General features: G+C 38.9%; 1 protein-coding gene across 2 annotated transcripts; it reads left to right on the top strand.

Moving 5' to 3' along the window:
• The first annotated feature begins 525 nt into the window (after positions 1-525).
• LOC132177214 (methyl-CpG-binding domain-containing protein 9) lies at positions 526-13,928 on the top strand. Of its 2 annotated transcripts, none has more exons than XM_059589463.2 (10): positions 526-916; positions 2,128-2,806; positions 2,960-4,072; positions 4,178-4,654; positions 5,252-5,557; positions 6,035-6,367; positions 7,566-7,664; positions 8,860-9,294; positions 9,854-12,235; positions 13,041-13,928. In XM_059589463.2, exons 1-10 carry the CDS (start codon positions 687-689, stop codon positions 13,398-13,400), a joined length of 6,414 nt encoding a protein of 2,137 aa, XP_059445446.2. In that variant the 5' UTR covers positions 526-686; the 3' UTR covers positions 13,401-13,928. The 2 variants fall into 2 exon arrangements, with proteins under 2 accessions (XP_059445446.2, XP_059445447.2); XM_059589464.2 differs by having other exon boundaries at positions 830-916; positions 2,283-2,806.
• The last annotated feature ends 475 nt before the right edge of the window (positions 13,929-14,403 follow it).

Here is a 14,403-nt window from a genome sequence, read left to right on the forward strand (position 1 = left end):
GAAAGCAAATATTTTGTGCCGCGTGATATTCTCTGTGAGATAATGCGATCCGTTGCAATGAGCGCACGTACGAAGTCACATTCTGGTGTCTGTAGTTGTCCACCATCATATTATTCTCTCTCTCTCTCTCTCTTTCTCTCTCTCTCTCGCTGGCCTGGAGCCGCCTGGAGCGAGCAGATTCTCTCTTCATTAAAAAAAAATAATAATAAATAAATAACTATTTCTTTAAACGCAGCTGACACGTATTTAGAGAGAGAAAGAGAGAGGCGTGTTTGCTTTGAGACACGGATTCATTGCCATTGAAGTCCAAGTTAAGTGAACCATCCCAAACTGGAAAGTGACACTGCCAGGGCAACCACCCACAAAACAAACAAAGCAAATTCCCCAAAGGCCCTGACCCAACCGTCGTAAAAACGGCGTCGTTACCTAGACATCCAAAGCCCAATTCCGTCTTTTCGTAGTGACGCGACGCCCAAGACCCCCTTCTCGGGCCATTTTGGCATTATCGTCGTCTAACTACTCTCGCAGCTCAGTCCGTGAAACCACTCTCTCACTTGCTCGCTCACAACCTTCTCCAATCTCCAAACCTTTTTCGCCGAAACGTTTGGTCTTGACCGACACTAAAATGCACCGGAGAACAGAGAACCAAACCCGGCGCTGCTGTGGCTCAGAATGATCTGTCAACGATGGAGCTAAACGAATCTCAGGCGAAGCCACCCGAGGAGCCGAGCCGAACCATGCCCTTCCACATCGACCTCAACGAGCCACCTCTCTCCGCCGGAGACCTTTCTCCGGCGCCTCCAAGCCCTGTTAAATCTGCTGGAGCCAGCAGAGGCCGCGCCGTTCTCCTCGACATCAATGCGGCGCCGCCGAGCGAGGCCGAGGGCGATGAATGTGTCCAGTCGATGAGTTCTGGGTATGGAATTTCTTGAGACTTCTCTGAGTTCAAGTTTTTATTTTTATTTTATATATATTTTTTTTAAAGCTTGGCATTTCGCTCTGAGCTGCTTTACTAGTTCGTTTGTGATAGAGATAGAGGCATACACATTATGCTTTGTTTGGTTGCTGAGAAAGTGCGGGCAAATGATAGAAATTTAACTTTGGTACATTTTGCTCAACTTGCGGGACGCCAGAGAAGAAAAATTCTCCAATAAACCTTATTTTGTTTAATTTCTCGTTGGGGATATAGTGAAGTAGTTAACACATTTAGCATGACCTCGCGTCGCTTTACCTAGCTCAATTCAGCTAAGCAGGAGCTCATCGTCATAATCCATACGTAAGAGAACCTAAAAATGTTACTTTTGGCTTAGCTGAGGTGATTTTTTTATATCTGTATATATTCTATGAGAATTCAAGAGCAACGAAAGAACATGAATTTCGAAATCCTTGATTTCCTTTTCTTCTCTCTCTTGTCTCTCTCTTTATTTTTTCTTTTTTTTCCTAAGCAACCAGACAAGGGGTTGTTGATCCTGTTGCTACTTAGTACTTTGTATGCTAGGCTCGAATTTTAGCATTAGCTGATTTTATTGCTAGGTTTTGTGAGAAAGGCCACTTTAGATTAGCATGCATTACACCTAGCGAATTTACTGGATGGCAGAGTCAGAGCGGCCTAGTTGCTCAAATTATTACCTTCGCATGTCTTATTTGATGTATAATGTAGTGCTCTAGAAAAAAATATTAGACACGTGCTGATGAAAGTTAAAGAGTTTTGTGAAAATTAAACAGGTTGATTGTGAATAGCCATCCTTCAACTTCGTTCTTAGTACAATATAATTGTAATTCACTAGTTATTCCGCATGCTCGCCAAATCTGAAAAAACTTGGGACATTTCTGATATAGTGGTTGACCTCTGGTGGAAATGACTTCTCATGAACATGATCATATACTGTGGGAAGCATACAAAATCAAAAGAAATGCCTTTGGCATGGGCTTTTGACTGCTGATCCAATCTTAATGCTTGGAATGCCGCATTTAGTTAGCCTTTTCTGACTTGCTTGTTTGCTGCAATAGGATTTTATGTTGCTGGTTAATACATAGTGTATATATTTTCTACGTAGTCTTTATTTAAAGAAAAAAAACATCCAAGTCCTTAAATGATTGATGGGTTGCATGTCTTGTGGTTTGTAGAATGCACGTAGTGCGTGATACTTCTTTTATTGGAAACCCATTAAATGAATTTGATCTTCTGAAGACATATGGCAGTGTGAGACACATTGTTAGATCAGATTTTAAAGATTCAGTGCGGCAGAGACTGAATTTTGCTGGAAATTTTACTGAAACAGATCTAGGCTCCAAACTAAAAGGGAGGCTTTGGGCTAGCAGTGCTACACCCCATAAGATACCATTCCAGAATCCAAGCAAGGTATATATGCAAGAGCTGAGAGAATTTATCGCTGAAAATCATGGCATACTGGGAGATGGTTGGTATGTGGAATTTAACCATTGTCAGAATGGAAACAAAATCTTTCCAGTTTACTGTTCCCCGGATGGAAAAAAGTTCTGTTCAATGTTTGATGTTGCCTGTCATCTTGGGTTGGTGGTAGACTTCCATTCCATAGAATCTGAGGGCACAAGTGATAGATTTGCTTTTGTGAGGAAAAGATTGCATTTATGTAGGAGAAGAGAGTCTTTATATTCTAGAGCGAAGAATTCCAGAAAATGTCAAGAAACTTTGAGAAGTTCTTGTGGAGATTTCTCATTAGGCATTGGGACTGACATTACTCAGGCCTGCAAATTGGAGAGTAATGTGAGAACTACACAAGCTATGCCAGAGGATAATGGGGGCTATAGCCTCAAGCAACTTCAGGTAATTCTAGACCAATTTATCTTTTCACTGCAGGAAACATTATTTTCTTTTGTTCTTTCTAATTCATGTTTGTATTTATCATTGTGTTAGAATTATGATGCTTATATTGGTAATTTTATGGTTTCTTTAACATTCTCTCCGATGCCATTTTAGGGTGAGTTTCCAATTCAGTTTGAAGACTTCTGTATTCTTTCCATGGGGGAGGTTGATCCACGACCCACATATCATAATACTAGCCAGATCTGGCCAATAGGCTATAGATCAAGTTGGCATGATAGGATTACCGGGTCTCTTTTTGTATGTGATGTCTTGGATGGTGGTGAATCTGGTCCAGTTTTCAAGGTTCAAAGATTTTCGTGCTCCATGCAGCCTATCCCTATTGGATCAACAGTCATCTACAGGCAAAGCTTTGACTCAAATAATACTAGAAGTGATGATTCATCCGCTTTTGGTGCAATTGATGATGAGGATACAGATATTCAGATGATATTTTTGGATCATTGTCCTCCACGACTCGATCACAATATGTTATCAGAATCTGGGAAAAATTCAAATGAAGTTTTCAATTTTCAGACTATGAATAATTTGCAATCTGAGTCAAATTGCCTTACACAAAGTCCTAGGAAATGTACAGTTGACAACTCTGAGGTGATAGATAATATTGGTGAATTCTTAGTAGAAGGGAGATCATCAATTTCAGTATGGAGAAGGGTATCTCAAATTCTAGCAGATGCTTGCCGCAATGTGTACAAGCAGACTGGTTTATGTAAGTTTCAGTGCAAGGATGCCTTCCATGGAATGTGGTCATCATGCTTGCTCTCTGATAGCATAGAAGCATCTGATTCATTAGCAAAGTTCTGCCATCTCTCTGGCCCTAGGAACATCCGATGTTGTATTCAAAGTGATAATGAGCTTATTACTACTTGCGAAGCACTGGTGAAATGGTTGGACCAAGACAGATTTGGACTAGATACTGAATTTGTGCAAGAAATTGTAGAAAAGCTTCCTGGGGTAGATGCCTGTTCAGAATATAAGTCCCTGAATGAAAGAGGTGACATTTCAAAATCACACACTGTTGGAAGTGGATTTCTTCTGGTCAAAAGGAAGAATGGCATACAGGGTGAGAAAAAAGCAGATTGTTTTCTCAAAGGTTGTAAAAGTTCTTGGAAGCAGGTAGTTGAAAAATCTGTCATGAAAGATTGCTGTCCTCCTGGCAAGCCAGTTAGCTTAAAGCTTCCTGCAGATTCAATTGGTGATGTTCTTCAGGTATAGGCTATCGCTTTTGTTAAGTATCATGAAACTTAAATAAAATTAATGGAGTGTTATTGTTTTAGGTTTGTATATTTACTGTATTCTGTTCCACTTGTTTAGTCTTGGGAGTTACTATGCCGTTTTTCTGAAGTTTTGGAGCTGGAGGAACCTTTATCATTCAACGAACTTGAAGGGGAACTTGTAAATGGCTATTCATTTGTTAGTAGGAGAGCTTTGACAAAGGTCCACTGCTCACTGCTAAAAGTGCTTCTAGGTGAACTGCAGTCCAAGGTTGCAGCATTTGTAGATCCTAATTCTGATGTTGCAGAATCCAAGCTTAGACGGGGAAGAAAGAAAGATGCAGAAAACTTGATTTCTGATAAGAAAACCATGCTTGACATGCTCCCAATTAATGAGCTTACATGGCTGGAACTAGCTCGGAGGTACATTTTAACTGTTTTATTCATGGATGGTAACCTTGAGTCTTCAGGGATCATTGGCCATGAGAGTTACAAAGTGTTGCAGTGTTTGCGAGGTGATGGTGGGTTACTCGGTGGTTCAATTGCGGGTGTGGCTGGAAGAGAACCACATGCACTGGTAAGATTTGCCCTTTATTCTGTAATCTATTTGCAATATTTTTTTCGTTTCTTGATTTTCAAAAGATAATGTCTTTAAACATAAGAAAAGGCAATTCAATAAAATTTTCATGCTTATTTTCTCTAATATTTTAAATGCAATCTCATCACTTAAATACCTAGTCCTGTAATTTGTTACAATAATATTCAGTTTTTAAGATTGTGGATAAGTAACCTGCCTTATAAGCCTGGTGGAATAGTTAAAATCCAACCATAAAAGTATTAGCTGTAAAATTGCAATTGTGAATTTGAAAATGAAGATGAGCTTTGATTAGCTTGCACTTACATGACTAAATGTGCATGATAACCATTGAAGTTAGTTACTTATATGGTTTGTTTTGACATTTGTTCTTTCTTTACTTTCTTTCTCCTTACATTAACCTCATAATCTCTTTTCCTTTCTTTCATATCGTTTTTAGTACATTCAATGTCCGTATGTCTTCTTGCAATTTGGTAAAATCTGGGTTCAGTCTTGGTTTCAGGTTCATGATCCTATATTTACTTTATATTGTATAAGATGCTTATTCGATAATGATGCCCTAATTGTTGTGATTCTCAGCTGCTTGCAGAGGCTAAAAAGCAAATCTTTGGTTCAGCGGAGAATGTGGATGATGGTTTAAGTGTTGAACACAACAAATCTGATGCAAGTGGTGGTTGCAAAACACCTAAGTTGAATAATGGTGAAATTCTTGAGTGGGCACAAGCGCTGGAACCAGTTAGAAAGCTACCCACTAATGTTGGAGCTAGAATTAGAAAGTGTGTTTATAATGCTTTGGAGAAAAACCCGCCAGAATGGGCAAAGAAGTTACTGGAGCATTCAATATGTAAGGAAGTCTACAAGGGAAATGCTTCAGGGCCTACCAAGGTGCTTACTACCCATATATTTTTATGAGAAAATTTTGGAACATGTTATCTAGAAATTTTATCTAATAAATTAAGATGAAGAGTTTATGTTTCCATTGTGTCCAGCACAACTACTTTCTGCGTATGCCATATAGTAAGACAAGTTGGTCAAAATTTTCAAATCTGGTTGGTCAATGTGGCAACATTGAATTCACTAAGCTACAGCTATAGGAATGATAAGATGTTGCCTTATTAGCAGGATCATGGATTTCTCTTTACAAAATGTCTTATCGCTTCTTCTAGTGGCATCTTTCCCTGTAACTTTGGTTGCGGTAGACTATAAATCAGCTCCCCATGTTATATGTTAGTCATATTGACATTGGTACCTCCAATAATTCACTGCATTTTAAGAATTTCTTGTTCTCATTAACTGTCAAGGTACATCTCATTGTTAAGCTAAAGTCATTTATTAGAAACCTTATGCCACACTTGATTACAGAGAGCTGTACTCTCGTTACTCGCTGAGGTGTACGGTGAAAACCTGCGGCAGAAACCTAGTAGAAAGAGGAAAAGCAAATGTGTTAACACTTTATCCGATGCGATTATGAAACAATGCCGGAAGGTGCTTCGCCTTGCTGCCACTGCAGATAAAAAAATGGTTTTTTCTAGTTTGCTAGCAGGATCACTTAATACTTCTGATAACGATGATGGGGGGCTTCTTCAATCTCCTTCAATGTTATCACGTCCTTTAGACTTCGGAACTATTGATATGAAATTGACTTCTGGGGTTTATGGTGGATCACATGATGCCTTCCTTGCGGACATACGAGAGGTTTGCTCTCTAACGCTAAATTTGTTTTGCTTTTTGATCTACAATATTTTTATTCTTTTATTTTTTATTTTTATTTCCTGCTATTGTGTAATCCTTTCCCTATATGCTTATATGTCAGCAAAATGCTGTTGTTATTTTTTAAGTAATGCAAATTCATTAAAAGTTAGTACATAAGAATGGTGTTGTATGTGTAAGAAGAATGGGGAGTCCATTGACCACCTTTTACTTCACTGCGAAGTCGCACGAGAATGGATTTACGTTCTTTCTCTGTTTGGGGTAGAGTGGGTTATGCCGAGACGGGTGTTGGATTTGTTGACTACCTGGGGCACTGTGCTCGGAGGTGGTTCTGCTAATTGCAGAAGCTTCTGCTTAACACAATATATATATATGGATAGTGCATGTTTTTACTTATGCAGATTTTCTGAATTCACGTTCTTCTTTTTCTTTCTATTATGGGTTCTCTTTTATACTCCATGTGTACTAGGGTTGCGCTCCTCTGCACTTTATTAATGATATGAAATTATTTATCAAACAAAAAAAAAAATGACATAGGTTTTGAGGATCAAGAGAGAACATTGAAGGAGATTAAGTCCTTAATCTTTTTAACTTTGTATCATTGGACAGCTGCTTATCATTCTCCTTTGACAATTAGTTATAGTGATTTTCTTGTTCTTTTTGCTTCTTCTAGTTAGGTGCTTCCTTTTACATACTTCTTATGTACTTAGGGACGCCTTATACTTTATGTGTCGATTACTTATAAAAAATAAAATAAAAAATATTCCATTTTCTCATACGAAATACTTTTTACTTTCCAAGCTCTGCCCCTGGCACTTGAGCACCACCACAACATGAAGTAAGTTTTTTTTTTTTTTTATCCTTGAATCAGAAATTGATTAGGTTAATATTTTATTGGCCAACATCTTCAATCCTCCTCCCATCACAGAAAAAACACCACAACACATGAGGCAATTCTTTATTCTTTTTTCTTTTTTTTTCCCCCTTTTGGAGAGAGGGAAAGATCACAATCACATGAACAAGTTTTTTTTTATTCTTTTTATCAGAAACTTATTTGGTTGGTTTCTTGTTGGGCCAAAAGTTTCTTATGCTTTATCATTCAGAGGAACAGCTTAAGATAGATCTTTTTGTAGATGATACAATCAGATTTGAAGGTCACAATCTCCTTATCTTCTTTTGGCAGGTTTGGCATAACATTCGAACTGCTTGTGGCGATCAGGCACATTTGATCCATTTGGCTGAAACGTTATCCCAAAAATTTGAAGTACTTTATGAAAAAGAGGTTGGTACCATTCTGCATCTCTCCCTTCTTTTCTTTTCAGTTGTCTTGATGTTTTAGCTTTCATGTCTTAATGATCCTTATTCAAAGCCACGACTTAACAAAACTTCCTCTATTGCTCCTCATTATTTAGGAGTTTCCAGTATTTCAAGTGCTGGGGCAAAGTTATGACATGAGATATCATATATTGTTCATTTCTATAACGTAAATACTTGGTGGGAATCAAATTTGAAAATAAGAATTGAGAATAAAAGATGAATGTTCGTTTGTTCTATAAGATGTTACAAACATGTACTTATCAACAAAAAAAAAAAAAGATGTTACAAACGTGTGCTGATTCTTTTTAGCCTTTTTTTTTTTCTTTTACTTCATTATGGTGGGGCATAAGTCATGCAATCAGAAGTGAGGTTGTTCTTACTCTTGAATTCAGAATTTTCAACATTAGGAAGGTAATGATTTTGAATCTTCAAGAATATATGGGGAGGAAGGTTTGCAAAACTTATACTTCCCAAGGCTCTCTAATCTTAAGGATTATTTCCACTTGTGGTCTGATGGCATATATGCCCTAGATAAGCTACTTGCAAAACTTTAAGAAGTAGCTCAATCGGCTGGGGGACTATGCTTCATGAAGCAGAGATCACTAGTTCAAATCTCTCATTCTCCCTCCCCTTGGGTCAATTACTTGCATAAAAAAAAAAATAAATAAATAAAGCTACTTGTGAACATAATTAATATACCTGCTCTCCAATCTAGTGCTTTTAGATAAGTTAGCATAAGATCTTTTTTCACTGTGATTTTTTACACAAAGAATTACACAAATGTTCAAATCTACTCTAAATCAACAAAGTTCTATCTCATTGACCTCTGCACTCTGTTTGGAGTCATAATTCCTAACAAAGCATAAGTCAATATGTCTTCTCACTGTTTCCTTTCCACGTGATACTGATGGGCAATAAATGACAGCACCTTGATTCACTTTGACTTTGACTGCACTCTCTGGGCTGCATTATTTTTTTCATCATCATGTAGCCGTTCTCTATTTTGTTGCAATCATTTCACTTAACTAACCACTAAGAGAGCAATCTTCTAAGCTGCATTTTTTCTTTCAGCACTACATAGCCTTTCACTATTTCATTGCAGTCAATTTCTCCATACTTGATTCTGTCTCTCTCTATCTTGTTGACTGGATTACGTGCAGGTTCTCAATTTTGTCCAGAAATTTATGGATAATGAAACTGGAGGATGCTCAAGTGCTGAAGCAAAAAACGAGATGGGACATATTAATGAATGCGTGAGAGATATTCCAAAGGCTCCTTCGGATGAGGGCATCTGTAAATTATGTGGTGTGGATAAGGATGTTGAGAATGTTTTGGTGTGTGATATTTGTGATTCAGGGTATCATACATATTGCTTAAATCCACCACTTGCCAAGATTCCTGAAGAAAACTGGTATTGTCCATCCTGTGTTTCTGGTCATTGTATCACTCAAGGATCTTCCCAACATACTGAGGTCATTAGCCGATGCCAGAAAAAGAGAGGTCAAACAAAGTTCAATAACAGAATTCTGGGAACTCTGGCCCATTTAGCAGCTACGATGGAGATGAAGGAGTACTGGGAATACACCATAGAGGAGGTTTGTCCATTGGTACCTTTATATGTCACTTTTGACTGCCTCAATCGAACATGGTTTTTCATTGAGCTGATTGCATATATTAACTTATGCTTTGAGTTTATGCCACCTAAGTCATGTGGCTCTTTGCTCATTGCTTTCTTGACTGACAGTTTGGACTTTTTGAACTCAAATTCCAAAGTATGTAATTAGGATAATCCCTCACTATTATATATCTAGATTTTTGTCTGCATGTCTTGTGTCTGCATTCTGCCAGTTCTGTATTAGAGGAAAATAGAATGATGAGAATTTTCAGATCAAAGACAGTATGATGGTTTAATACTTGATCTTCAGAACCCATATAGTGATCTCTTCTCTGTATGCATTACCTGGAATTCATTTCCAATGTCAGCACATGGTAGATGTTTATGGTCTACTTAAATATGTTGGGTTTCTGAAGGTTGTGTTTACCACATACTGCAGTATAAATGTTATTTTTCGTGTGTATTAGGTTTATCTAAATCGTTATTGTTTCTATGCTATGTATCACATTTAACTGATTCTGCTTCTGTCTTGGTTCCAGAGGATTATTCTTCTAAAGTTCTTATGTGATGAGGTGCTGAACTCTGCCAAAATTCGGGAACACCTAGAACAATGTACACCTGTGTCTGCTCATTTGCAGCAGAGACTGCATTCATTATCTTCAGAGTGGAGAAACCTAATGTTCAGAGAAGATGTCCTAGCAGCCAAGTTGGGGAAAGAGAATACTGGCATGCTCAATGGCTTTGGAAAGTCTGTAACTGAAGAAGTTGCTGTAGTGCGCACGAATTGTGGTAAATTGATGGGGCAACTGCTTAGTAGAAGCAGCTGTATATCGCCCTTCTCCACGAATATAATTCCTATGGAGGATGGTTTGGGATGGCCCATGCCAAACAATTCCAGTAAACAATCATGTTGGTTTTATTCCAATGGCAGTTCTGAGAGACATTCTACCACTAGTGGAAATCGAATTGTCAAGGCAGTTGATGTGGAGTGTGAAAAAACTCAGGAATCTTTTGGTAAGAATGGTCTTATATCTGAGAATCCGTTATCTTGTATGCTGCCGTCTAGTGCAAGAGATTTATACAGTAGGCAAAACACGCTACCCCTGTATGTTCATCAACGAGTGAAAGATAAGTCTAGTGGAGAGGATGTCAGGCGGGGTAATTTTGATGGACGGCAGGACTTAGCACACGGCACTATTGATGGTGCAATGCTGCCTTATTGTGAACATCTGAAAGGGCTTATTTCATCAGATACTATTAACACCTGTGTAGCTGAGCATGTACATGATGTGCGTATGAACTCTGGGAATATGTTCCCTGGCTATCATGGCATGGTTCGACCTGCTGTGAATAAGTCACAAGCCAACAACCTTGAGGCAAGCTTCCTGGAGAAAGAGATTGCTGTTTTGCAGGATTCAATTGCCTGTCTAGAATCACAATTACAGAGGGTATCTTTGCGGAAGGATTTTCTGGGCAGGGACTCTGCTGGCCGGCTCTACTGGGGCTTTTCCTGGCCAGGTACATCTCCATGGGTGGTTGTCGATGGCACTATGTTAGTGCAGCAAAAGAAAATAGTAGAGCAGGGCACTTCATTGCCTGACAGTTCAACTTTAAGGTATCCTTCATTAACTGGGACTATTTTGGGTTCTGAAAGAGTTAATATTTCCAGCCCATACGTGTGCGAGCACAATGATAGCACTTCTATTTCTTTTTCATGGGTTTCTTTTCAATCTGATGCTGAAATCGAAGAACTTATTAGATGGTTGAGAGATTCTTACCCACGAGAGAGGGAACTGTTAAGTGCTATTTTGCAGTGGCAAAAAATTAGATCCAAGGATACCACTACTGCAATAAATTGTGTTCAGGACAAGGGTCAACAAATTATGTTGAGGCCCATCGACAGTGTTGATTCTACTTGTCTTGTGATTAGGGCTTTGATTATACTGGAGAAAAAGTTTGGTGCTTGCTTGAAATCAGAATCTGCCATTCCTATGAAGAGGGGTTGGAAGGCAGAAGTAAGTTTTACAGAGAGAATGTACCGATGTGACTGCCTAGAACTCATATGGCCTTCTAGATGCCATTGCTACTCATGCCACCACTCATTTTCCACTAGTGAGGAACTTAAAGGGCATGAAAATGGAATGTGCTATTCAAGTGCACCCACCTCTGTGAACAACAAGGTGAATGATAGTGCCTTGAAGCGGAATGGAATGGCAAGGAGTGAAACCTCACAGGGTGAGTGCTCTAATGAAATAGGTACCAGTATAGTAGCAGGAAGTGCCGTGTGTGAGATTGGATTTGGGTTGAATGAATTTCCGAAGGAGCTGGCTTGCCCATTTGACTTTGAGGAGATAAGTACCAAGTTCATCACTAAAGACTCTACTAAGGAATTGGTGCAGGGAATAGGACTTATTGGTTCAAATGGCACTCCATCTTTTGTACCTAGCACGTGTCCTTACCTTGAAGACCCAACCTTAAAGTTAGAGCCTTCTTCGAATAATGAGGGTAAGCGAAGTGGTGATTCCAAGAATGTGGAAAATCAGCTGCAACAATCAGTAGAAAAGAAAATGAAAAACAGTGTGAGACAAGGTAAATTTTCCATCAACTCAACCAGAAGATTTCCTAGGAATGGTATTTATGTAGAAGCGCTAAACCTCAAGGGATCTATGAATGAAAGAGATCAGTCTTCTTTCTTGAAATGTAAAACTTCAGGTCCGAGGTTTGGCAACTGCTCCATAATTCGTGAATCTTCATTGAGACACATAATGGGCAGAGAAGTTCAGCTTCTTAGGCAGCTCAAAATGAACTTGCTCGATATGGATGCTGCGCTCCCTCAGGAAGCCCTGAAACCATCAAAGGCTGGCATGGACAAAAGATGTGCCTGGCGTGGATTTGTTAAGTCTGCCAAGTCAATATTGGAGGTTAGTTATATGTTTCCCCCTCCATTCCGGAAATATTTGTTCGTGCTAAAGCTAGAGGATGTTTGACAAACCAAATATTTGATCGTGTCTAGTTCTAAACCAAAACTGAAAAACAAATCAACTCTAATTCGAACTGGTTTAGTTTTAGACTAAGCCTACTAAAAGGATAAACCATTCTGTGGTGAAACTTAAAACCAATTCTAAAATACTGATCAAATTCAAGACAAATTCTTTTTATGTTTTCTTCTTCTTTTTCTTCCTCTTAGTCGCTCTCTTGTATACTCCCTGTGTACTAGGGTTGCGCCCCTCTGCGCTCTTTAATTCATCTTTTTACTTATCAAAAAAAAAATTCTGTGTTTTCAAAGTTTATCGAAGAATAAAAATTTTAAACTAGCTGTAGTATTCACAGTTGCCCATTTCTGTGATCTATCAAACACCCTCGTAGTATTGAAGTTTTCATAAGCTAGTTTTTTTTTTTCTTCTTTTTCCTTTATCATCTGCTCTTCTGGTGAATTCATGAGCTAGGTTGAGTCCTTGTTTACAGACTTTCTTAGTGAGAGATGGAGATGGACTAAATTAAGAAACTCTTGCCAAAACTCCCAACTGCTTCTTAGCATCTTATGGAAGCTCTCCAACCAATCATTTTTTCCCTGATGCGGATATTTTAGAACCTTGTGATTATAGTATGTTTTACAACTTTTCATGCTTGCTACATATTGTTACCCGCCATTTGACATGCCTCTACCTCTGGAAAAAATTTCTGGATCAATATGATACAATGACACTTCTCGTCTTATTCTTTCAGATGGTTCAAGCAACAATTGTACTCGAGGACATGATTAAAACTGAGTACTTGAGGAATGGATGGCAGTATTGGTCACCACCTTGTGCTGCAGCTAGGATTGCTACCATCTCGTCACTTGCTCTTCGCATATGCACCTTAGATGCTGCCGTTGTCTATGAGAAGCCTTTGCCCAGTATCAGTTCTACTGAAATCGAAAAGCTAGGCAGTGAATCAGATATATATTCTTTGACTTGTTCAGATCCAACAACAACTCCAAAGACAAATTGCAAGTTGGTGCAGAAGACTCGTAGTTTAGATCTAACAGAAAATGGCAACCGAAATATCAAACCAAGCAAGAGAAGGAAAGATTCAGGGGGATGAGTATGGAAAGGTTGCTTCTTCATCATTTTTGAAGAATCTAACTTACCAAGTCAATGTTGGTGGCATGTAAAGCAGAAGCATACCTTACCATTTAGTGGTAAAATCAGTTTTTAACCTGTGTCATAGCTGGTTAATTAGGTTTGGGACAGAGACAAGACAGATGGTGGACATTGTTGCTTTGCTGCCCTGCTGTGTAGTTATATAGGTAGTTGACACGCTGACTTTGGATCAAAGAGTGGACCGCCATCTAGTGTTGTGGGGGTGATGAAACGTGCCGACGGTCGTGAACTGAGCCGGTACAATTGCCCTTTTGATTGGCTTCTTACAGCTTGATATTTTTGTTTGATTGGAATAGAAACAATAAAAAAGACGAAGGAAAACAGAAAAAGGCAAAAGAAGATAATTTGGAGTTATCTGCTGATGTGCAAGATCCACATTTACTTAGAAAACAATGTATGTAAGAAATTAATGTATGTAGAAGTCTTAAGTTCTGTGAAGGTAATGAAGCTGATTATATGTATTCTACTATTTCGTTCTTCTATATGTCCCTCTTGCTCTCTCACTGGCATTCATATTCACATTAGTGACTTTGTCTAGAAGACACAGGACCATCCCACACGGAACACCAAACCCCCCCTCCTCCTCCTCCTCCTCCTCCTCACAGAACACTGCTTGTATGGTGTAAGGAACCATTTTTCACTAGCAGCTTCCGCAAGAATCTGGCCCTTCAACATATTTAGCTCTCTCACCCAGATCTCCACCTTCCCTCCTCCTCCCTCCACCACCATATGCTCTCCACCCATTCTTTCCCTCAAATCTTACTTTCACTTTCCCATTTCTAATCCACGTTAATGCCTCACCACCCTCCTCCCTTCTACCATCTCCACCACTTCCACAATGCATTCTATTCGTGACACCTCAATGAGGATGGTTTCCCCTCACTACAGCTCAAGATCAACGAAGTATCGGTGCTGTCGGATATGTTGGAATAAACAAGTTTTAT

The sequence above is a fragment of the Corylus avellana genome, chromosome 4 (assembly GCF_965113065.1).
Source record: "Corylus avellana chromosome 4, dhCorAvel1.hap1.2, whole genome shotgun sequence".
NCBI lineage: Eukaryota > Viridiplantae > Streptophyta > Magnoliopsida > Fagales > Betulaceae > Corylus > Corylus avellana.